General features: G+C 37.4%; 1 protein-coding gene across 8 annotated transcripts in view; it reads left to right on the top strand.

The window, feature by feature from the left end:
- Window positions 1-25,602, top strand: part of ATP13A3 (ATPase 13A3) — a 96,244-nt gene that overhangs the window by 65,502 nt on the left and 5,140 nt on the right. For 5 of the 8 annotated variants that reach the window (XM_081831815.1, XM_031018322.2, XM_006747461.3 and 2 more), the window contains 13 exons: window positions 31-155; window positions 2,422-2,597; window positions 3,554-3,676; window positions 3,760-3,839; window positions 4,390-4,432; window positions 4,520-4,629; window positions 4,934-5,030; window positions 5,929-6,001; window positions 7,656-7,833; window positions 9,532-9,719; window positions 14,671-14,759; window positions 18,164-18,244; window positions 19,776-19,865. In XM_081831815.1, coding sequence (XP_081687941.1) covers window positions 31-155; window positions 2,422-2,597; window positions 3,554-3,676; window positions 3,760-3,839; window positions 4,390-4,432; window positions 4,520-4,629; window positions 4,934-5,030; window positions 5,929-6,001; window positions 7,656-7,833; window positions 9,532-9,719; window positions 14,671-14,759; window positions 18,164-18,244; window positions 19,776-19,865 — 1,453 coding nt within the window. Of the gene's footprint in view, window positions 1-30; window positions 156-2,421; window positions 2,598-3,553; window positions 3,677-3,759; window positions 3,840-4,389; window positions 4,433-4,519; window positions 4,630-4,933; window positions 5,031-5,928; window positions 6,002-7,655; window positions 7,834-9,531; window positions 9,720-14,670; window positions 14,760-18,163; window positions 18,245-19,775; window positions 19,866-23,635; window positions 25,121-25,602 lie in introns of those variants that run through there. The other 3 variants (XM_081831806.1, XM_031018324.2, XM_006747462.3) reach the window with 3 other exon arrangements.

The following is a 25,602-nucleotide window of genomic DNA, read 5'->3' as shown; positions in this document are numbered from 1 at the left end:
CATTATGTGTTAAAATCTCTTTTTCTGCAGAGATGTCATTGAAAACAACATGGATTTTATGGGATTAATTGTAATGCAGAACAAATTAAAGCAAGAAACCCCTGCAGTACTTGAAGATTTGCATAAAGCCAACATTCGCACTGTCATGGTCACAGGTTAGACTTTATAAAAGACACAGGAAAAATTGAATGTGACTCTTAAGAGTTCAGGTTATAGGATATTGTGGAATGACCAGTTAGTTGTAAAAGCATATAGTGGCACCTTCCTACCTTGGCCCATTTCAACTCAAAATGTTTTTTAAAGGTATAAGATAACTTTGAAATACTCTTTTAAGGTCTAGCAAATTCTGTTTATAGAAATAGTAAGACGGTGAAGGGCATACTGTAAAAATTTAGATTTTGCTCCTTTTTGTTGCCCCTCTTTAATCATATATTTTTTATAGCAGTTATTTTGTGTAAGCTATTTGTAGATTTGTTTTCTCTACTAAAGCATAAGATTCTAGAGGGTTAAGAGAATGTTTTGTTCATTTTGGGGTCTTCTGCAATTTTTAGAACTATGCTAGATGCATGGAAAAGGATTAATAGGTATTTGTTAGAATTACACTTTTATGTGTAAGAGTATGTTTATTATCATTGCCTGAATGCATACTAGTGAAAATAGCCATTGTTTGGTTTTTGATTTCTGATGACTATATCCAAATGATTCTCCTGGTGTTACTATATTGTTGATATTAGATAATTCCCATTCCTTAGTGTGAAATTATGGCAGCTCTAAGTATTTTTTTCTTAGTAAATAATGAGAATTAAGATAATCATTTTATGGCTCTTCTGTGTTCACTAAGACTTATATGGAAAAGGCAATTGACTTTTTTTTTGTTTCAGAGTCTGAGATCTAGATGCATACTTAACCACTATGTAGCTCAAGTAAAGAAATTTATTAGCATCCCAGCAATTCCTTGGTTCTAATGATTTCTCCTTCAAAGCACTTTCCATCTCTGTCTTTTCCCTCTCTCACTTTCCATCTCTGTCTTTTCCCTCTTTTTCCCTGCCATGACAGACTGTGGCCTGTGTCCCACGGGGTCTGTCTGGTCACAGGAGGACACTGCTGGAAATAGTGTGTGGGAATTGGGGGAAGAAATCCAATTGCCCTTCAGTTCTGGCTGCGGTGGACTTCCCAGACCTTTGCCTGCCTTTCACATATATTTATATTTTCTTTTTTCTTTTTTAAAGATTTTTATTTATTTGCGAGAGAGAGAATGGGAGACAGAGAGCATGAGAGGGAGGAGGGTCAGAAGGAGAAGCAGACTCCCTGCTGAGTAGGGAGCCCGATGTGGGACTCGATCCCGGGACTCCAGGATCATGACCTGAGCCGAAGGCAGTCGCTTAACCAACTGAGCCACCCAGGCGCCCTGTTTATATTTTCTTGATCCTGCCCTTACAGGGCTTCTTTTCATTTTTCTCCTCCTCGTGACTGAGAGGATGTCTGTCTTCTCTTCCTATCTTGTAAAGATTGTATTCTTGTTACCTTGCTTATCGTTTTGCTTTTTTTTAAAATATTATTTATTTATTTATTTATTTATTTGACAGAGAGAGACATAGCGAGAGCAGGAACACAAGCAGGGGGAGTGGGAGAGGGAGAAGCAGGCTTCCCGCTGAGCAGAGAGCCCCATGTGGGACTCGATCCCAGGACCCTGGGATCATGACCTGAGCCGAAGGCAGACGCTTAGTGACTGAGCCACCCAGGCGCCCAATCGTTTCGCTTTTGTAACCCGTTCCTTTTTTCCTGTGATATTAGGTATTCTTGTACAGACCACCAGTCACTCCTGAGTTATTTCTTTTTTTTTTTTTAATTAATTTTTTTTTTTTTAAAGATTTTTTATTTATTTATTTGAGAGAGAGAGAATGAGAGAGCACATGAGAGGGGGGAGGGTCAGAGGGAGAAGCAGGCTCCCCGCCGAGCAGGGAGCCCGATGCGGGACTCGATCCAGGGACTCCAGGATCATGACCTGAGCCGAAGGCAGTCGCTTAACCAACTGAGCCACCCAGGCGCCCCACTCCTGAGTTATTTCAACAAATATTTTTTGAGCACCTATTCTGTGTGTATGTAGCACTGTGCCAGGTGTCGATGGGTGGGTATTACTAGTGCATAACTGAAAGAGATTCACAATGTATCTGGCTTTAAAAATTACAGTTGAGAATGGTCTGACTGTTCAGCATATGTGTGCTTGAATTATTTGAGGCTTCCTTTGAAAAGTATGTTTTGATTTTTGTTACTTTTAAGATCCAGGAGCAATACTGTACATTATCTTCATTTTGCCAAGCCCAGTCATGGGGTAATAGATATTCTTGATAAGTATTCATTGTTGAATACATTTATGTTTCCATTTTAATTGTAATGTATTTTCAATATTTTGAAAATTAGGTGACAATATGTTGACTGCTGTTTCTGTGGCCAGAGACTGTGGAATGATACTACCTCAGGATAAAGTTATTATTGCTGAAGCATTACCTCCGAAGGATGGGAAAGTTGCCAAGATAAACTGGCATTATGCAGACACCCTAACACAGTGCAGTAATTCATCAGCAATTGGCTCAGAGGTAATGTCAAGAACAGTTTCCCCTTTTGAAGCTTGCTTGTTTGAATTTAGTCTGAAAAAATAAAAGGTGGTGCATTAAATAACACAACACAACAGAAAATACATGAAAACAGATGCCTGGGTCATCTCCTCAGAGATTGATTCATTAGGACTAGGTAAGACCCAGGTACCTCAAATTGTGATATTTAGCCAAAGCTGAGAAGCACCATTTTAAAGTATGAGAATCCCAGATATTTATCCTATTTTAATTTTTTAAAAAGATTTATTTATTTATTTGAGAGAGGGGAGAGAGTGTGCGAGAATGGGGGGAGGGGCAGAGGGAGAGAATCCCCAAGCAGACTCCTTGCTGAACTAGGAACCTGACGCAGGGCTTGATCCCACAACCCATGAGATCACGACCTGAGCCAAAACCAAGAGTGGCCGCTTAACAGACTGAGCCACCCAGGTGCCTCTATCCTATTTTGAAAGTAATGATAAAGGATGCAGATGGTCCATAATATTTAGTCCATGCAGTATTTCAAACCGAAGCTGATATTTAGCCTTTTTTTTTTTTTAAATAACGACTATAGGTAGATTACCTTAAAACTGAATTCCTTTTACTTTTAATAAATGTTAAACTTCCATTGTTTATGTAAAATATCAAATGAAAGCATTTAGTTTTAGATCAAATATATATATATATTTATTTTTAAAAAATATTTTATTTATTTATTTGACAGAGAGAGTAGTACAAGCAGGGGGAATAGCAGGCAGAGGGAGAGAGAGAAGCAGGCTCTCCTGCTGAGCAGGGAGCTGGATACGGGGCTTGATCCCAGGACCCTGGGATTATGACCTGAGCCGAAGGCAGATGCTTAGCCAACTAGGCCACCCAGGTGCCCCAGATCAAATATATTTAAAATAGGATTGTATTACTTGTTCTGGCTTCCTAAATAACTGTTTTGAATGTTTCATACACAGGCTATTCCAATGAAACTGGTTCATGATAGCTTAGAGGATCTTCAGGTGACTCGTTACCATTTTGCAATGAATGGAAAATCATTTTCAGTGATATTAGAACATTTTCAAGACCTTGCTCCTAAGGTTAGTGACTTGGGCTTATGTATGTGTATGTTCACATAAATATACTGTGAACAATATTTTAAAGAAATTCATATTTTTTCCAGTTGATGTTGCATGGCACTGTGTTTGCTCGTATGGCACCTGATCAGAAGACACAATTAATAGAAGCATTGCAAAATGTGGAGTAAGTATTGGTTTTTTTATATTTATGGATTTTAATTTCATTTTCAAAACCAGAAAGGTAACTAATATTTCATGTATATAGAATTGTCACCTATCAGATAGGTGAGAACTCTAAAGTGTCTTTTTAAAAGAGGCTCATGTGCTCATTTATTTAGCTAAAGTACAATATCCACAATTCCTCTTCCAGGTAATATCTGTAAGATAGAGTTCATTTACTCAGCTTGTAGAAGTGACTTTATAGTTTCTGTACTAAAGACTGTACAGACCCAAGACCTTTGCTCTAAAGATTAGGAAATTGAAATACCAGATGATAAACTGACTTGCCCAGCTTGTGACAGAAATGGGACAGTAACCTAGGTCATTTGACTTGCAAGCTGGTGCTGTTTGCAGAGCAACATGCCTGTGGTCCTTGTGATAAAAAGATTCATTAGTTCCAGTGGGGAGGTCTCAGTCTGTTAGCTCTTCATAATAACGTATTGGAGAAATCTTAAGTTAAATGTTGTTTGTTTTTAAAAAGTAATCAAAATCTTAATGTAATTTTTGTTTCTCAGTTACTTCGTTGGGATGTGCGGTGATGGTGCAAATGACTGTGGTGTAAGTATGTTTTTGTGATTTATAGTTCTTTCTTTTGCCTAAGTCACATTTACAAAACTTAACCTCTTTTCTTCTTCAAACCGTTAGGCTTTGAAGAGGGCACATGGAGGCATTTCATTATCAGAGCTCGAGGCTTCGGTGGCATCTCCCTTTACCTCCAAAACTCCTAGTATTTCCTGTGTGCCAAACCTTATCAGGTAGCACAAATTGAAAATGTTCCCATTATCTCTTTGTGGCGTGCTCTATTAACATAGAAAAAAATTATCATAGAAATTAATATGAATTTGTTGTAATGATATATTAGTATATTCGATCTCTAACTTCATTAGCAACAGGTTGCTACTCTTCATTTCTTTCAGTTCTGCTTTGGTTTAGTTCTTTTGGTAGAAAAGTGCTTTGTCGTAGCTGTTGAATGTTGATGTTCATCTGTCAAGATATAATTGTGATTTGGAAGAGGAGCTCAAAATGCTTTTATTCACATGCTAACGTTTGTTTTCACAGGGAAGGCCGTGCTGCTTTAATGACTTCTTTCTGTGTGTTTAAATTTATGGCTTTGTACAGCATTATACAGTACTTCAGTGTTACTCTGTTATATTCCGTAAGTACCGACATTGCTTATAGAGATGGTGCTTTTGTTAAGGCATTTAAACCAAAAAATTGAGTATGTATGCATCCACTAATTATGGAACTTACATAACTAGCATATATAAATTTTCCTTTAGTTTATTATATAGCAGATTGAAAATCTCATTAATCTGGAATAGCATTTTTCTTTAAGGCTGACACCTGTGGCTAAAGCCTTGTGAATAAAAGATGATTGTATTCTCTTTTTTGCTTTTAGTGCAAATTGGGCATCTTTCTTAGAACTCTTCAAAATGTCAAGCTGTGACATATTTCACATTTGTAGTTAACTCTGCTGTACATTTACAGAAAAAGGCCAGAACGAGAAAGATGTTTCAGCAGTAGGTTGTAGGACTTTATGCATTTGGAGAGAAAGTGTAAACAGTGATGTCCATAGGTACTCCATCAGATTTTATAATTGAAGTGATCTCACTTTAGAATTTTCTCAAAACAGTAGTGGCATCCCAGGGAGTTTTTATGAAACCATCCCTTTTCTACCATTTGTAGAAAGGATCAGGAGGGATGGTGTTAGGAAGCTTTGAGATACTAATTTCTAAGAGTGTTGAATATTGTGAGTAAAAGCTTGTGTTTTCTTTTTGTGAAAAAACTTAAAAGATTTTTATTGAATGAATTTTTAGGAGATGCCTTTTATCTTAATCAATTGTATCTTTGCAAATATATATTTCACTGATATCAAAGGCAAATGTATTTTAATTTTTAAGCAGGTCCAAATGTCACTTTAAAGTTGTCATTATTGGTGGGTGGGGGGAGTGGAGTGGGGAGACTAAAACCAAGGAGGAAAAATCTACAACCAGGGGGAAAGATATAAAAACAGTTTCTGAAAACTAATTATGTTTTAAAAATTACTTCTGTAGATCTTAAGTAACCTAGGAGACTTCCAGTTTCTCTTCATTGATCTGGCAATCATTTTGGTAGTGGTATTTACAAGTGAGTAAATCACTTTTATTATTGATTTAAAAGCATATGAAATTCTGATGTAACTCATTAAACTTTGGTAAATTTATATCAATAATTATAACACAGTGCATACTTCTTCAGATTCCCTGTAAATGCATTCTTTTACTACTAGTTGTTTTTATTTGCCCTAGTTGTTTTACTGTTCTTTCTCCATCTTTTTCTCCCACTGAGCAGAGGGCCCAATGTAGGGCTCCATCCCAGGATCCTGGGATCATGACCTCAGCTGAAGGCAGATGCCTAACCAACTGAGCCACCCAGGCGTCCCACTTTAGTCTTTTTTTTTTTTTTTAAAGATTTTATTGATTTATTTGACAGAGAGAGACACAGCGAGAGAGGGAACACAAGCAGGGGGAGTGGGAGAGGGAGGAGAAGCAGGCTTCCCGCTGAACAGGGAGCCCTATGCGGGGCTCGATCCCAGGACCCTGGGATCATGACCTGAGCCGAAGGCAGACGCTTAACGACTGAGCCACCCAGGCGCCCCCCACTTTAGTCTTTTTAAATCCAGAATATTACATCAGCCTCTTTGGGGGGCATCTTGATGTTGACATTTATGAAAGAAGAGAAACCAGTTACATGAATTTGTCTGGTCTGATGTAGTCTCATTAGACTCAGGCTGTGAATTCTTGGCAGGAATATGGCAGAAGTGATACCGTGTCCTAGGTAGAGCATATGAGGAGACAGAAGATACTGGTTTATTTTGGTCTTGGTGATTGTATCAAAATAAATAATAATGTAATGGGATATGACCCGTTTAATCAAATAAAACTCAGTAGGGAGAGAAGAGAAAGCTCTTCCTTAAAGTACAAACTAATAAATATAGAAGGTTTGATGGATATAGAGCATGGAAAGACTCTGATCTGATTGACCTTTTAAGCCAGATACTTCTTTTCTGTGCATTAAAGGATGCTTATCAACATCTCTGGTCTCTACCTGCTAGATGCCAGTAACACTCCCCCAGTTTTGACAACCAAAAATATTTCCAGACATTGCCAGATATTCTCTACAGGGCAAAATCATGTTGGTTAAGAACCAGTGAGTTAGACAATCATTAGGGGATACTAAAACTAGCAAGTGAAAGTTTAATGAAGAACAGGTTTTTTACATATCTTTTTACAAATTAATTACAAAGAGAAAAGCAGAAATGTTATAGTAGAGAAACTTGGTGTGGATATCACCTTAATAAGTGATCAAAGCCTTTTTGGGTTACTGTTTATATAGCTTTCAACCTTTGTTAATGTCTTCTTTTTTTGTGTGTGTTTTCATAAGAGGGAGAAATATGTATTTTCACTATAGCTTTTCAATTAAAGATTCAGACATCTTAAACATATAAGGATGGTAATGTTATAGTTTATATGTTTATGTTTAGTATTCTTTTTACTTGTACTAGTATTTCTCTGAAATTCAGCAGGCTAATGTAAAAGTACTTGTGGGGCACTTTTGAAAAAGCCTAAATTGTTTACTTTTATAGATGACTTAAATATGTATGACATCTGGTTTGGGTTTTGGACATTTTTGTATTAAAGATTTGTTAGACAAAAATGAATTTAAGTTCCTAAAGGAATCTGATTATGTATTTTATAGCAACTAATTTAGATAAAAACTTCTCTTTTTCTCCTCAATATAGTGAGTTTAAATCCTGCCTGGAAGGAACTCGTGGCACAAAGACCACCTTCAGGTCTTATATCTGGGGCCCTTCTCTTCTCCGTTTTGTCTCAGATCATCATCTGCATTGGATTTCAATCTTTGGGGTTTTTTTGGGTCAAGCAGCAACCTTGGTATGAAGTATGGCAGCCACAGTCAGAGTAAGTTGGTCAATACATTTTAAAAATCTGTGTGAAATGTTTTAGAATTTATGTAAAAGTTTGCAGACAGCTTGATTAAACAATTAAAATTATTTGGCCTGTATTTGACTTTATATCATGGTAACTCCTTTTATTTTTAGGAAAGATGGTCAGGCATCAAGGTAGTAATGATATCCGGATATTGGACCAATTTCTTAATTAGCTACTGAGCCTTGCTTTCTTTATCTGTAAAACGAGAAAGTTGAAATTAATCAATAGTCTCTTCTAAACCCAGAATGTTTGTGCATCTAAATTTTCTACCCCAAATTTAGGAAATGACATTTTAAAACCTAAAAGAACTTGTAAAAAAGCACTTAGTGCTTCTCTTATTTATGGGTAGAGTGTTCTATCAGTCACAAATTATGATACCATTAATTAATTAAACATGTAAGCCGGGGTGCCTGGGTGGCTCAGTCAGTTAAGCAACTGACTCTTGATCTCAGCTTAGGTCTTGATATATCAGGGTCGCAGTGCAAATTCAAGCCCCCACAGTGGGCTCCACATTGGGTGTGGAGCCTACTTAAATTAAAAAAAAAAAAAAAAACAAACCACCAACAAACTGCAAAAAACATGTAAGCTATTCACTGAGGTAATTTTGTAGAATTATATTTTTATTATATAATATAATTTATAGTTTGCTTGATGAAAGGAGCAAAAGTTGTCTTCAAAAGTTTTAGGAAACTTTGAGAAATTTAACATTAATGTTTGCCTATATGTACATGTAAACACTGCAAATGCAAAGGAATAGATGGAATTGTTCTGGAGAAGCTTTCCAGAATTCATTTGTAGCAGATTAACATTTTGTTACTACTTGCCTGTGCTTATATAGTTAATGTTTTAGTAATGGGTGTGATATATGTTTGACAGTCCTGCCCAGCTGGAAGTAGAGCTGAGAGAGCACCACAGCCAGAGAATACTGAGGGTCATCTCAGTGCTAAGTGCTTTGCTAGGCATTTACATGAGTCATCTTGCTCATTCCCCACAGAAACCCTGTGATGGTGCAGGTGGTATCCACCCTTACACGCCAGGAAATGGGGGCTCAAATTTAATATTTCCCCAGTTAAGCTAAAAAGTGGTAGAGCTAAGGTCAAACCTAAGGTCTGTGAACATTTACTATGTTAAAATTACTCCCAAAATTTGGTTTCTTTTCTTTAAATTTTAATTCCAGTATAGTCAACATACAGTGTTATATTAGTTTTTTTTTTTTTTTTAAGATTTTATTTATTTGACAGACAGCGAGAGAGGGAACACAAGCAGGGGAAGTGGGAGAGGGAGAAGCAGGTTTCCTGCTGAGCAGGGAGCCCGATGCGGGGCTCGATCCCAGGACCCTGGGATCATGACCTGAGCCGAAGGCACACGCTTAACGACTGAGCCACCCAGGTGCCCCTACTTTCATCCCCAAGTTTAAAAAGTAAGAGGGGCTTGTTAAATATGAAGTTTCTTCTAGTTTTTTTTAACTGATTGGAATGTGACTAAGGAGAAGAGACCCTTCAACACTCCATTGGCTGTTCTATATATTTTACCTTGATATTGTTGGATCTTTTCCTATAAAAACCTTATTTCTGTTAATGAAAGTGATTCAAGACAGTTACGGTAAAATTGGTTTCTTTTGAGAAATGAGTATTGTATTTAGTAATATAAAAATGTTTTGTGTTCTAGTGCTTGTAATACAACAAGAAGCCTATATTGGAATTCTTCACATTTGTACAATGAAACCAATCTTGATACACATAATATACAAAATTATGAAAATACCACAGTGTTTTTTATCTCCAGTTTTCAGTACCTCATAGTGGCAATTGCCTTTTCAAAAGGAAGACCCTTCAGGCAGCCTTGCTACAAGAATTGTAAGTTTGGAATTTGTGATTTTTATCCTGCTTCCTTTCTTTAAAAATAATGTAAGAAGAGTAGAGTTGAAGCTTCTTTCAAAGTGAAATAGGTCTTCACAAATAGAACGAACCTAGTGATTTAGATGTTTATAGTCTTGTTTTGTTCTCATGGTAGCTGCCACTCTAAAGTTGAAAATTGAAGCCACCAGTTCTAAACATTCCGGGTTTTCACATCCTATTGCTTCTGGCTCCAGCTTTTATTTTTACAGCCCATTGCAGACAGAGTTAGAGTTAGAAATAGGAACAGAGGTTCTTCAGTTGGAACAGTGGGTATTATACTTTGCTTCTGGGTGGTCTGCACAGTGCCAGCTGTCTTTTTCATCATTTTTGACACTGGTACAGACATTATTCACCTGGAATTCTTTGTGTCACCTTTGCATCCACTGCTGAAAGGGTCAGTAGAATGGAGTCTTGTGCCTATGTCGACTCATCTAACTATGGCAGTAGGAGATAGCATCTTGATTGATCAAAATTAGGGTTTATGGGGAAAAAGTCAGTTACTATATATAAACTGTTAATTTTTAAAAAATTGAGAATATACTAATTAATATGTGGATAACTTAATTATTTTCATAAAGAACTTTCAATTTTTGCAGTATCTTAGAATGAATAGTAGTTGAGTTTACAAAGCATTTTCACATTTATTTATTCTACACTACATGGTTTGTAGGTCACATTTTATTACTCTCTATTTTGGACAGGTAAGACTATACAAGTATCAATAATATTGAAATCTGTTTTTACTTTTTTCTTTTTTTAAAAAAAACCTCATATTGGGGAGCTTGGGTGGTGCAGTTGGTTGAGCCTCTGACTCTTGGTTTCAGCGTGGGTTGTGATCTCAGGGTCATGGGATCGAGCCCCACATCAGTCTCTGCGGAGCGTGGAGTCTGCTTAGGATTCTCTCTCTCCCTCTGTCCCTCCCCCTCCAAAAAAAATAGATGTTGGAGCGGGGGGGAAAACCAAAAACCTGATATTATCTAACAAGTAGAAACTGTATTACTGAGAGCCATATTGGAAGCATGCTTTGGGCCAAAAAGCCTTCCATAGAAGGTCAATCACTTCTTCTAAGAGTACTTCATAACTAAAGTTAATTAAAGTTGACATACATGTTTTATTTTTAGTTCCATATTTTTAAATTTCAAGGAAATATTTAGCATGCCTAAGGGTAGCTAAAACATCTGTCAGAGAATAATGCTTTCTTTATATAAGAAAACTGGTGTTCAGACTGTTTAATAAGCAAGACAGCCATGTCAGTAATTTTAGAGATCTCAGTAAATCTATCCTATCCATGCTTCTCCAATTAAAAAAAGAGATTATTAATTGCCTGTTTTTTAAAATGTATATTTGGTATTATTTGGAAAACTTCAAAAAATATTAAAGGCTTTGTATTCCCATTTAATTTTGTATTAAGATATTTTGTATTTGCATTTAGTTTCAAATTGACTTGAATAAATAATATACTCAGTTTTTGATCACTGGACTATTTTTTTTTAAATGTAGTATAAAAAATTATGTTTTAGCGAATATATAGCCACAAAACCTTTGTCCTGCATATAAGCAGCTTGTGTGTGTTTGTTGGCGGATAAACAGAAGTGCATGCTGTCTTAAAACATGCCTCCTGAAAAATAAAATAGGAACACTAAACACAAACGTATTTTGCTAATTTTCACATCTTGTCTCTTGGTCTGTCATTGGAGCCCCTTAATCTTGGAGTAACTGATGAATAAAGAAAGGTAGAAAAAAAAAGAAGTGACAGAAATAAAGTCTAACTGTATAAAGTAATATACAGTATAAAGTATAAATAAAGCTGGGAATGAATGGGGAAAGGTTAAGGCTTTACTAGAGCTGACATTAGCTTTTCATTTTCTCCTTTAGAATTGACAGCAGTTCTTTGTTAGGACTTGCTGGTTGCTGTTCTCTGTATCTAAACAGTGAAATGTATTAAACCTGTCTTGAGATTATTGTCTTTAAAAATTAATCTCATTCTTAGGCATTTCAGGCAATTCTTCTCATCAGAATGTTTTTGTTCTCTTCTGCTGGTTGGATTCTGAGTCAAACTGAATTTCAGTCTGCGGTGACCCACTTTCAGCTTTAGCTTAGTCCAGTTATATTTTCTCCTTTGACCATGCTATCATTTCAAGGGCCATGAAGATATGGACTCAGTTCTTACACTGTCATTTAACTAGATGTGATCTCTTGGGATTTGGCTTCGGTTTTGGTACAGTTTCTTACTTGCCTCCTATAACTTCCTGCTTGTGACATCCAAGTCCTTTCTCAGTCTGTGAAGATACCACTATTGAACTGCCAGTATCTCCTCCTCTACAGGGCCTCTGCATTTTTTCCTGTTCCCCTGCCATGCCTGAATTGGTTGGAACAGATACCTAGAGGCCCTACAGGATAAGGTGGCCTTTCAAAGACAAGAAACTGAGTTAGGAAGTGGCGTTAGGAATAAAAAGATTTGAAACTTGTGGTTATAGGTCAGAAGACCCCAGTTCATATTTTTGAGGAAGGAACAGCAAGAGAAGTATATATCAAAATCATGAACGAGTATTGTAGGTTTATTTATTCTATGTAAGGTTTTATTTTTGAGTCACATACTAAGGGGAATATAAAGGAAATCCTTTCTGGTGCCTGGTTTTGATGCCATATTCCATCAAGACCATCTGGTATCATTAACAAATCTGTGATGCCATAAGCTGGGACATATTTAATAATAACTTGAATTTACAAATACTTTGCATTTTAAGGACCAAGTCTGCTCTTTTGTATGGTATCCTCATCATATCCCCATCTTATTAGTTAAAATACCTTGACTCCTAAGGACTTGTTCATGTTCACACAGCTTTGTGGTAGAATATAAATTTTTAACTTCAGGAACATTCTCCCCTGATCTCCAGTCACCACCAACACAGAATTTGTTTTGATTGCTGTCTTCTGGTGAAGAGTATTGCTTGTACTTAAGTAGCATTGCTAGGACAGTCTAGGAGTGGAGAGCACAGTCTACTAGAAACTCCATAGCTTTCGAAAATGAATACCTGATTTTCCCATTCTTGGTTTCTCTACTGATCTTTTCATTTCAGTGGTTATATACATCTGCCAGCCATGCACAGTCCCTGTCAGACTCCTTTTTCTCCCCTGGCTAAACAAAGGAGAGATTTAATTACTTATTTTCTGCTTCACATGGAAATCTTGGCAGGTTTTTGGAGGTGTGATCAAAGGAAGTGGCTCTAGGAGAAAGACAGGAAAATTTGACAAACACTGTTGAGGTGGATGTAAGAAGTCTTTGAGCCTGAGTAAAAAAATGTTTTCTGGAAACATGTCAGGAACTAGATTGCAAATCTGTTTTGCTTATAGCTGTAAAAATGCAGTAAGATTTGGAAAACATTCAGTATGGGCTATTACTATTTTGAAATAACTTTTTCTGTCTCCATGTCTCTCTATTTGTATTCTGGCATTTGTATTCTCTGGCTTTTGTATTCTGACCATTTCTTCTTGTCCTTTTTCTGATTTTTGTCTTTTGTGTGTTTCTGTACTTCCAACTAGCACTTTCTAAACACTTTTTCTTTAACTGACCACAGTAACTATTTGAATTAACTTACATATTGCTTTGGTTGCTACATTTATTGAACAGAATGTTATATTTCCTGTTTACAGTTTAGTAGTGTGTTTTAAACAATAAAAGTCTAAGAAGAAAAAGTTTTTAAAAATCTAACATGGGTACCAAATTTTTCATCCTGTTGGTCAGTGACTCATAATAAAAGTTTCCCCCCTTTGGCATGAATGTTAATATAACTTCCAGCCTAAGTTGTTAGAACAATAAATATGTATATTAAATATATAAAACAATATATAATATAATGTTATTTCTACAGGACAGTAAATATTGGCCTATGGTTTTGAACTGACATAATAACAGTGTTTATATTTATAAATGACTTGACTCCTACATTTAAAAATAGTATGAGATCCCTCTTTTACAGTCCATAAAATAGGATATTAACTTCTTTACCCAATCTGAAGGCTTTATCATAAAATTTTGGTTTTACATGGTATTAGTAAAATTTAAGTTTCAAGATGACCTCAAATAAGAACTTGTAAATAAATATCCAGGCCAAAAAAAAAAGGAAAAAAATTGGGGGATATTATAATGGGGAAATTTCTGAACCTTAAGGCTCATTATCTAAGAGTATGCTTGTATATGTGCAAATGTATGCATGTATGTACACAGTTAACAAAATGGCCATAAGCGGGGAGTTTTATTTTTGAGTTAGGAAAGTAATGCAAAGTACTGCTGGATTGAATTTACCATTCCTAGCTACTGCAGCACGCGGGTTAGCCCATGTTTAAAATAGTAAATCAACTCAGTTTCTGGGTTTTAGCTAACATTTTCTGTGGAAATATTTTTACAGAGGAAGTCATTGAGAAGGTGGGATTCACTTAACAGAAATATAGTCAAATTAGAATGCTTCTATTTAGGATTATAACATACCAAATACTGGGAATAAATGTTACTCAGTACTTTTATAGTCAACAGTAATTAGAGCATACATGTTTTAAATGATAATCTCATTTTGCTCTACATAGTCTAGTCTCCTGTATTTGAATTATATATGGGCTTGATTATCTTATAAAGTAGCTATCTATCTGGGAAAAATAGAAATAAATGTCCATAAAGGTCTGTCTCCTATTTTTATAAATGCTGATTATTTCTTTATCACATAAATGAATTTTTGGGGCCTAAATAATGTACTGTACTCTAGGAAATAACATAAAACACAGACTTTATATACTTCACCAACCTAAATAGATAGATTCAAAGTCAAATTTAAGATTGCCAGTATGCCAGTTGTATTATATGCATTTTTATTTAAAGGAACTTCTAATTTAATTGTTTTACTTTCTTTTTCAGATTTTTTTGTTGTGTCTGTGATTATTTTGTATGTTTTCATATTACTCATCATGTTGCATCCAGTTGCCTCTATTGACCAGGTTCTTCAGGTAAGGGTTCAGCACATCAATTACTACTGGTTGTCTGAGGGTGATAATAAGTAGGATAGCGGTAGTAAAACAGTAATAGAAAAATGACACGTTAGTATTATGTGATACTTACACAGCCAAATGGGACTTCTGGAGGTTTGCTAGGGCTTATGATCTACCCCCTCCTTTGCTCTCATAGTACTGGGGACAGGGATTCAGCTGTCAAGATCTTTTTCCCCGGGATCTCTTCTTTCTGAATTTTCTAAGATGCAGTTATATTAACCCAAATATACCCTAAAAAGAATAAAGAACATAATTGAAACAGCAGCTTTTATTGAGTCTCCTGATATTTTATGTCTCTTTCCTGTTTCTTCAGTCTTTGCTTCTGGTTCCATTTCCTTATCTACAAACAAATGTTCCTTGGTCTTTAGAAATAAAAAACTTTGACCCTGTTACTTGATCTGTCCCTTCTGAACCTACTTCTTGGAATAGTCTGTACCTACTGCCTTTTCTTCACTGTCCACTGAGTTCATCTTTTCATTAAAAGCTTTATGAATGATGAAATACTTGTTTTGTATAGAAGAATATGCACACATATTTAAGTTGTTAAGCATAATAGTAATAAAATAACACCCAGGAGTTCATTATCCAACCTAAAAAAAAGGCAACATTACCAACACCAGTAAGGCACTATAGCATACCTTTCTCCAAACACTCTGAGGGAACCACTATTCTAATTTTTTGCTTCATTGTGTTGCTTTTCAGTATACACTTACCATGCTGTATGAAGCCATAGAGATAGTTTTGCTTGCTTTTGACCTGTATGACGGTGGTATCTTACTGTTTGTATTTTTCTGTGACTTGCTTTTTCCCATTAGCATTATTTTTAAGATGTGTCCTTGTTGATACATGCATTTCATTTCACCACTCTATAGTATTCCATTATAGGAGTATCCTTTCATTCATTTCTCCATTCTCTGTTGGAAAATAATTAGATTGTTTCTAGTATTTTCCCATGTTCAGGGTTGGTTTATCTGAGGTACAAGCAGCTGGGTTATTGAACTTTGAAGAGGTTGACCATTTATAGTCTTAACCAGCAGTGTGTATATGAGTGTGTCTGTTTCCCCATTGAGGGATTTAGATAAGCACTTCAAGCAAAAGAAGAAAACCCATTTTTGTTTCTCTCCTGGCATATGTGTCTTCTGCTTCACAGCCAAATTATTTCTTGAAAGAGTGCAACATTCAATTCACCTCTCACATACTCATCAAATAGTTTGGCTTCTACCCCTGCCAGTGTAATGAAATTGCCCTGGTCAAGGCCATTAACAACTTTCTTCTTAAATCCAGTGGACTTGTCCTTTTAGTTTTTTTCCAACCTTACTTGACGACTAGTATTTGAGAGGTTAGCCAGGCAATCATTCTTGAGACTCTCTCTACAATTTTGTGATGCTGTACTCCCTTCTGATTTTTTCCTACCTCTGTGACACCTTGTTCTTATTCTCCATGGTGGTTCCAGACTCTCCTGTTCCTTAAATGTTAGTGTTCCACACATTTCTGTTCTTCTCCCTCGTGTTACTCTCTGTATTTGGATAAGGTCATGTATAGTGCCGGCTTCACCCATGGTATCTTCTGTGTTGGCCTAGATCTCACAACTGAGCTTTAAAACTGAATATCCACTGACATACTGAATATTATATGCATGGTTCACCTATCAGTTCTCTCATTCAGCATCTTGATAGCTAAGCTTATCATCATGTTTTCCCTCAACACTGCTTTGTCTTTGTTTTTTTGGTACCACTATTTATCCAAGTCAGAAGTGTGTATATGTGTCCTTGTCTTCTTTTCTTTGCATAGTCAGTCAGTTGCTAGATTCTCCGTTTTCTTACTCTGAATCTATTTTAGCTTTGCTTCATCCCATTTGCCAGCTAGAGGGAAGCTCTTGTTTCCTCTACTCACAATACTTTTAACACCAAATGTGTGCCCCACACCAACCAGTTCTCCAACTCTGGATACCAACTGGGTATCTTACAATTGGGGTTCTTAGACCAGCTACCTGGAATTAGCACAGACCCTACAAGTTAAGGGCTCTGTCCCACAAGAGTGCTCCTCAACTTCAGAGACCAGTGGCAAGTCCTAGGTCATCCCTTATACTTCTGACTAGTTATAAATCAGGGTTCCCAGAACTCCCTTCTCAGGTTTGATAATTTGCTGTAAAACTCAGGTTAACACTTAATGTTTATTGGTTTATAATAAAGGTACAGATGTACAGCCAGATGAAGAGGCAGGTAGTCCAAGGTCTGGAAGGGTCTCGAGCATAAGAGCTTCTGTCCCTGTGGAGTTGAGATGTACTACCCTCCCAGCACATGGATGTGTTGGCCGAACCAGAAGCTCTCTAAACCCTGAAGTTCAGGGATTTTTTTTTTAATGGAGGCTTCATCATGTCATGGTCAATTATTAACTCAGTCTCCAGCCCCTTTCCCTTCCATGGAGGATGGGAGAGTGGGGCTGAAAGCTCCAAGCTTCTAATCATGGCTTAGTTTTTCTGGTGACCAGCCCCCATCCTGAAGCTATCAAGGAGCCCACCAAGAGTAGCCTCATTAGAATAAAAAACATCCCCAGGAAATTCCGGGGGATTTAGAAGCTCTGGGTTAGATATTCCTGTTGCCACCATCACTCAGGAAATTACAAGAGTTTTAAGAGCTCTGTGTCAGACAGAGACCAAGTAAATATTTATTATTTTGTGCCCCCATCACTAGTTTTGACTTCCATCATTTCTTGTCTTGATCACTATAGCAGTCTCCACCCCTGAAATCTTTTTTGCTGGAGTCATAGGTTGTTTTTCTAGAACATATTAGATGGTATCACTTCTCCGCACCTAGCACAGTATTTTAGGTACTCAGTAAATATTTGTTGACTAATAGGTGAATGCATGAATGGGATTTTTTCTTTTATTTTTTAGATCTTAGAAATTAACCAGATTTTAAAGTGAAAACTTAGGCTGTATTTGTTAAATCGATTTGTATAGTTCTCTTATGAATTTGTCTTTGTAACAATATATAGTGTTTTGAATGATACTTCATTATTTAATCAGTATCTGCTTCATTGTTTAAAGACAGGATTTTATTTTAAAAATAGGAAATTGCTAGAAATTCGTGAACTAGTAGAAAGCATCGGCTTTTCCGTCTGAGTAAATAGGATTTGACTCTAAGCACAGTCACTTTACCCTATTCTTTTAACCCTGACTTACACTTTTGAGTTTATCCTCTGAAAAGTGGATATACCTTGTGGCATTGTTAAGGATTGAGTAGATAATGTATGTGAAGGTGCTTGGTATGTAATAGGAATTCAGTAAATATTGAAATTTTGATATAATGCTGTAATATCAACTGCATACTGTAATTTTAACTTAAAATTTTGTCTTACAGATAGTGTGTGTACCGTATCAGTGGCGTATAACTATGCTCATGATTGTTCTTGTCAATGCCCTTGTATCTATCATGGTGGAGGTAAGCATTTCAGATAATTAAATGGCTACGTTGCTGCTGTGGGATTCTTGGTGATTTATTTAGTCTTGGGGGAAGAGGACAGGTAACATTATGGAAGCCCACAAAGAGTTTCAGTCTCATTTTAGTTAAATTGATTTAGCTCTGTCTTCTGACCTTTTCCATGAACTGATAATTATCATATTAAGGGATATGATGTAGCTGCACTCTTATAGATAGGAGAAAATAAGCAGTGAGATAGCAAAAATTAGTGATCTATAGAAAGGGGAGAAGATTGGTGTTCAGGTGGCCCCTAAACTAGTAAACCAGTGATACAAAATCAGAGGGGGTGTGTACAACCAGAGACCTGTGATTTACAGTAAAATCTCCCATTTAAGGTAGGAAAGGAAGGAGGGGGCTTTCTCCATGAAATGTAGTAAATTTTAATAATAGTTTATTGAAAGTATAAAATAATGACCGCTGTGAACTTAATGGCACTGATTACTGGAACTTCCTCCTTGGTATTTACTTCTGAGTTTCCTCTGGAGGTCTTAAGTCCTCTTTGATCCATTGTATATTATATAGTTACTCTCCTATTAGGATTGCCTTTAAGTTGACTTCTATAAAAGGAGCTAGTAACTTCTCATTTGCTGCTTATTAATAAAATTTTGTCTGTTCTCAGAACTGTTATGATTCACTCCCACAGTAGCAATATATGAAATGGAAGAAGGAGCTAAGGTTGTGATTTTTAAGTGAAGGGTTTCTTCATAGGGCAGGCTTTTGAATTAAAATTAGGTAATTTGTGGGAAAATGTGTATACTTTGGTGATAATAGTTCTCGACTTGGAAATTGTGCTTAATTTGTTATCTTTCTAAAAGATGACTTGGTATTTAAATTTGGTCATAGTGGGCAGCGTGGATATTAACATAATATCTTTTTAAGTTGCCCAGTGGAAAGTATTTTTGCTATTTCATGGACACTAGAAAGCACATCCAAGATATTGTATTTTAAAAGCTTTCCTTTTTCTATAGTATAAGTTCATCTATTCACGCAAATGTTATTTAAAATAAAATTTAAAGAAGAACAATTTTTAGGGAATCCTCTCATAATCTCTTTAATTTACTATTCTTGCTCACTATCAAAAGAATTGTGTTGGACTCTGATGAAGTCATACTCATTTATAGATACAGAATTAATATGTTAATTCAATGAAAATAATTCATTGTTAAGAAAAAAGACTCAGATTATAAGCATTATTTTAATATGGGAAAGACCCAAGGATTCAAATAAAAGCCATATTTTGTGGAAATTTTAGGGGTCCCATTTTATCAAGAATTTTATGGTGATTTATATTTGTTACAAAAGTTTTCTTATAAAAAAAAAAGGTTCTGTTGTTATCCTTACCCTTTTCAAATATTAACTGAAATTGTCTATATGAAAACCAAGTCATGTTTTTCACTAATGATGCAGCATTGTATGAGCCTTTTAAAATGTGCACATTAATAAAGAATGACTTAGTCATTTTTAATTCTTAACTCACTGGAATATCTCTCAGAACTTCTTCCTTGACATGGTCCTTTGGAAAGTTGTGTTCAATCGAGACAAACAAGGAGAATATCGCTTCACCACCACACAGCCACCACAGGTTGGAAATCAGCACTTACTCTCAATTCTTCACGTGTATTTAGGCTCTTTTAGTTGTGTGCTCTGCCTTATGTAGGGTGGTGTTCTGTTGTGTGTTGCCTCAACCTTTTTCCCTATGCCTGGCATTTCATTCCCTGTAAGGAGTCCTAGAAAATTCTTGGCAAACATTTGTTACAGGCTTTTCAGGACTTCAGAAATTTCATAAGTCTCTTTTCCATTCCAATCCTTATCTTTGCTGTGTATAAAGGTCTTGTTCTCAGTGGTGAGAGTTAAGTTTTCCATTTTTCTCTGGTTTCCGTGTTTACGGTTTTCATGAGTCCCATTAGAACCTAAATGGGATTCATGTAAACGTAGTTATGAAATGGGAATTGTTCATGAGTCAGAGTTCAGAGGCCAAAAGTTTGAGGAATTATTTCTGATCTCTTGTCAGCAATTACTGTGCCTTAATTTTGGGTGGATCTTTGGCTTTTCCAAACACAGGTCTCTCTTCAGAAAAATTTTCAGAGACCATGCATATCTTCATAGAAATCATGGCTTAGGACTTCTGATTTTCTGGATCCATTAGTAGCGTGTTATTTGAAAGATATTCAAGCTCCATAGTAAGAAGAGAAACAGATGAGTAAGACGCATTTCCTGGTGTTTGGATGTTGGAAGTATAGTTACATACTATAACATACAGTCATATAGTATAGAACTAATACATGTTATAGAGTGTGTGTAGAAGCATATGTATGTACTTATACAACATACAAGGTAACATATAAGGTGGGTCTTATTTTTTTAAACTGATACCATTGAATCGGCTCTGATCCAGCCCATTTGGGTATAGAGAACTTGAGGGTACAGTGTCTCCCCACCTCGTCACCTGACCCATTGCTGTTTGTAGGTAGGTGATGCACTTTTACACATATAAGTTCTAAATCTTCCGTTCATCCTGAGGCACAGGGAAAGCTTTCAGAGTTCAAGAGGATTCCCTGGCATTTCTGAGTTGTGCCTCTCACTTATTTTTAGCCTTCTTTTACCTAAGTAGCAACTTCCCGAGCTTTATTTTGGTAATTCAGCAGGCTTGATGCCCAGAGTAATGTCACAGATTGCTTTCTTTATAAGAGGTCCCATGGAGTGCTGTTTCCTTTTCTACTGCTTTATGATGAAGAATGAGAGTTTGTGGTAGTGATGGCATGAATCTGGCTTCAGCTTCAGTTCCTTTTTCTCAAAGCAGTGTAGTGATATGGCCACAGCTGTATCAGGGGCTCGTGTCCTTCAGCTAAATCTCCTCTGTGTCCAAGTTTTTTTCCTTTGGGTTACCTCACTACATGACTTCAAAGTGTAGATTCTTGCTCATATCATCAGTCCTCATATGGAATGTTTGTACTGGCAAAGACCCGGGCCAAGGGAAACATTTACACTGAGTTTTCAGCATCTCCAAAGAGTTCTCTAACTATTGATCTAAACAGGAAATGCAGGGGCACCTGGCTGGCTCAGTCAGCATAGCTGCTGATTCTTGATCTCGGGATTGTGAGTTTGAGCCCAACGTTAGGTGTAGAGATTAGTTTAAAAAAAAAAATCTCTAAACAGGAAATACAGGTTCTGAGGAGGCATTATACCCCTATTTAGTTAAAAGTGGGTATCATAAGCCTCCTTTAAAATATTTGAATTGGAAATTTCTCCTCACTTTTCAACCAGAATTAAATGGGAGAAAATTCTGTCATTTGCTAAATCCCTGTTTTTCTAGAAATTTGTTAGTATCTGTCCTCATTTTTAAGAGTTTGTGTCTCTCATGTGATATCCTACCTCTGAAGTATTCAGAGGAGAGAGAGAAAGTAGAGAGTGGTCTAGCATAGGCAGCTCTAACATCCGCTGTGTTTGCCACTTTGTTCTGAGAATCACGGAGTAGACAAGAATTTTAGTCTTCAATTTCTGTAGTCATGATTAAGAAAGCATTTTTCTTTTTAAATTACTGGCTTTAGAAAAGAGTTCTTGTAGGGGCACCTGGGTGGCTTAGTTGGTTGGGCATCTGCCTTTGGCTCAGGTCATGATCCTGCTGGGGTCCTGGGATCGAGCCCCAGGTTGGGCTCCCTGCTCAGTGGGGAGCCTGCTTCTCCCACTTCCTCTGCCGATCCCCCTGCTTGTGCTCTCTCTCTGTCGAATGGATAAATAAAATCTTAAAAAAAAAAAAGAAAAGCATTCTTGTAATGTTTTAGCACAGAATGATACACTTTCATCTTCTGACACTGCTATGTGTAATGTGGTTTCACTGTTCATATTTGTGACCCTTCAAGAACCAATCAGCTAGTCATATTACCATAAGGCTATGATTCTCAATCAGAGACAGTTCTGTTTGCCCCTCCCCACCCCGCATTTGCTGGTGTCTGGAGACATATTTGGTTGTCAAAATTGGAGGGGAGAGGGGTTGCTGCTGGCATGTAGTGTAGGTAGAGGCCAGGGATGTTGCTAAATAAACTTCCTCCAATAGTAAGCAGGACAAACCCCTCATAACAAAGATTTTGTTTGTTTTTTGTTTGGAGAGAGAGCAAGAGAGTGTGCATGAGTGTGTGTGGGGGGGGGGGGGCAGAGGGAGAGGGAGAGAGAAAATCCCAAGCAGGCTCCATGCTCAGTGTGGAGCCTGACATGGGACTCGATCCCAAGACTCCTGAGATCATGACCCAAGCTGAAATCAAGGGTTGGATGCTTAACCATCCAGGAGTCTCACCACAAAGAATTTTTAGTCCCAAGATGTCACTAGTGCCAAGGTTGAAGGTGAAAAAGAAAGTAGAGGTGAGAGTAATCTGCTCCATCAAGGACTTCCGTGGCCACTGTAATTCTGCTCTGCCACAAACTCTCATTCCACGTCTGCCTGCTCTGTGCTCTTTTCTTCCAAGAATCCCATGGATCTTCTCAGACTGCAGCTCCCAACCATCTATATTAATTCTGGGGGGAAGAAAAACCCTATTTCTTTTTTTTTCCTTCCTTACCATATAGACCCAAGGGCCGCTGAGTTGGGTTGAAAGTTTCAAAGCTAGAGGCCCTAGATTAAGCACCAGGTCTTAGACATTTGGATTGGGAAGTCAAGAGCCCTATCTGAAAATCTCTCATAACTTTTTCTAAAATATCTGGTGATCTACAAGGCACACTGTACAACACCTCCGGCATCCTCCCAAATGTTAAGGTATTTCTAACTTCACTTTTTTTTTTTTAAGATTTTATTTATTTATTTGACAGAGAGGGACACAGTGAGAGAGGGAACACAAGCAGGGGGAGCGGGAGAGGGAGAAGCAGGCTTCCCGCGGAGCAGGGAGCCCAATGCGGGGACCTGGGATCATGACCTGAGCTGAAGGCAGACGCTTAACGACTGAGCCACCCAGGCGCCCCTCTAACTTCACTTTATACATAAAGAAGCAACATTCAGTTGACTTGCCAAGTTGGTATGCATCTAATGAATGACAGAGTTGGGAGTTGAAACTCAGGGTTTCTGATTTCAGGAAGTTTTCTATAAAGCTTTACCCCTGTTTAGGAAGATCTGTGCTGCATATTATCTTACTAAGAAGCATTTGTTAGTATCCTGTGTCTGGTAAACTGAGGCCACTTAGTGGTAGATGTGGACCTAGGATCATGTCATCATGTAGTTTAATCCTGCCTGAGGATTTGTGCCTGATTATGTTTTCCTTTTGCAGGGAAAAGCAAGTATTAGCTGTAATCTTTATGCCACTTAGAATATTATTTGAACTTCTTTAGATAGAACGCTAATTCTGATTGTCTTTATTTTATATTCAGGATTGGTATGGAAGAAGACTACTATGAAAACCGCAGTATCATTGCAACATTTTCCCCACAAGCATGGCTTTATATTTTACATGCTACCCATGAAAACATTTCCTAAAAGTAAACTGGCATTGGGATTCTAGAATGAACAGTTTGGAATGGTCTAAGAAGCAGGAGAATTTTAGCTGTAGATCTTTTTGAAAGTTCTTTGTGGTCTCTCTGCTGGGCTGTGGTAGCATCTTACCCATCTTTGAGGGATACGCTTGGTTATTTAACCATTCCTTTTGGGAGCAAATGAGAAGATCCAGTTGCTATAGCTATAGTGTTCTCCTGCTTCGGGGACTGAGGCCGAGATGTTTGGGGAGACCTGAATGTTCATTCTAGGCCCTGTGATGCTCCACCTTTTTGCCTTCTTGTGACACAGAGCTTGCCTTTCTCTTCTTACTGTCATCATCTCTCCCTTGGTTCATTTCTCATTCTAGCATGCCTGTAGCCCCTTTTCTTTTCTCTACCAATGAATTTTATTGTATTTGAGGATGTATGTGGTATGTTTGTGTTTGTAATCTAACAAACCTATGCTTGCCTATAGTGTATTTTATGTGTATGATACTTGGGGAAGGTGAGGTACAGGAACAGGATGTTTCTAATTATAGTGGAAGGGGGATTCCCTAGTGTTTCTTGTGACCTAATTTATTTTTTCTAAATTACAGCAAGTGTACTTGTTTTTAATGAGGAAATGAGGAATTTTTAAAAAAACATGCACCTTAATGTTAAAAGATTTCTATTGTGATTCTGTTCACAATGAAATCAGTTTTAATTTTATTGCTTGCCTCACTTTCTACAGGTAGGAAACAGTGGACTTAGGCGTGTGTGTCTTAAGTTTGAAGACACTGGGCTGTGACTTTCCTTAACTCAGCCTGCTGTGCATTGTTGCATTGCCCTTCAATCTGGACAGACAAGACCTATATGTTTTTGCTTTTTTTTAAAGTCAGCATTCACCATTAGCCTTTTCCTGTGGTCCTTTAACAGTGCTACAGGCTGTAAAATAAAAAGTGACAGCTTTCACATTGATTTAGGAACAATGATCTTTTCCACAATTACATTGAAGAATTTAAACACCTTGGGGAAAAGATAGATCCAAATAGTGAGTCTCCTCTTTGGTTAAATATTAAGGTGTACTGTGTATGTGCCTACATGACATGTGTATGTGGGCAGGAATTACAGTTGGCCCTTGAACAACACAGGTGTTAGAGTTGCTAACCACTCCCCTCCCTCCGCAGCCCCAAATCTGTGTATAAATTGTGACTCCTCAAAAACTTAACTACTGGGGCGCCTGGGTGGCTCAGTCGGTTAAGCTGTCTGACTCTTGATTTCAGCTCAGGTCATGATCTCAGGGTTGTGAGATTGAGCACTACGTTGGGCTCCCCTGCTTCACTCGCGTTCTATGCCCCCTTTCAAGTAAATAAATCTTAAAAACAAACAAAAAAACCAAAAAAACCCTTAACTACTGATAGCCTACGTTGGCCTTACTGATAACGTTTAAGCAGTCAGTTAACACATATTTTCTGTGTTGTATGTATTATATACTATATTCTTACAGTAAAGTAAGCTAGAGAAAAGAAAATGTTACTAAGAAAATCATAAGGAGAGCGCCTGGGTGGCTCAGTTGGTTAAGCGTCTGCCTTCGGCTCAGGTCATGATCCCAGCGTCCTGGGATCAGCCCCGCATTGGGCTCCCTGCTCAGCGGGGAGCCTGCTTCTCCCTCTCCCTCTGCCTGCCGCTCGGCCTGCTTGCGCTCTCTCTGTCAAATAAATAAATAAAATCTTTTTTTTTTAAAGATTTTATTTATTTGAGAGGGAGAGAATGAGAGAGAGCAAGCACATGAGAGGGGGGAGGGTCAGAGGGAGAAGCAGACTCCCTGCCGAGCAAGGAGCCCGATGCGGGACTCGATCCAGGGACTCCAGGATCATGACCTGAGC

The sequence above is a fragment of the Leptonychotes weddellii genome, chromosome 1 (genome assembly GCF_054177405.1).
Source record: "Leptonychotes weddellii isolate Sample4059 chromosome 1, ASM5417740v2, whole genome shotgun sequence".
NCBI lineage: Eukaryota > Metazoa > Chordata > Mammalia > Carnivora > Phocidae > Leptonychotes > Leptonychotes weddellii.
This window is presented reverse-complemented; position numbering and strand designations above follow the sequence as displayed.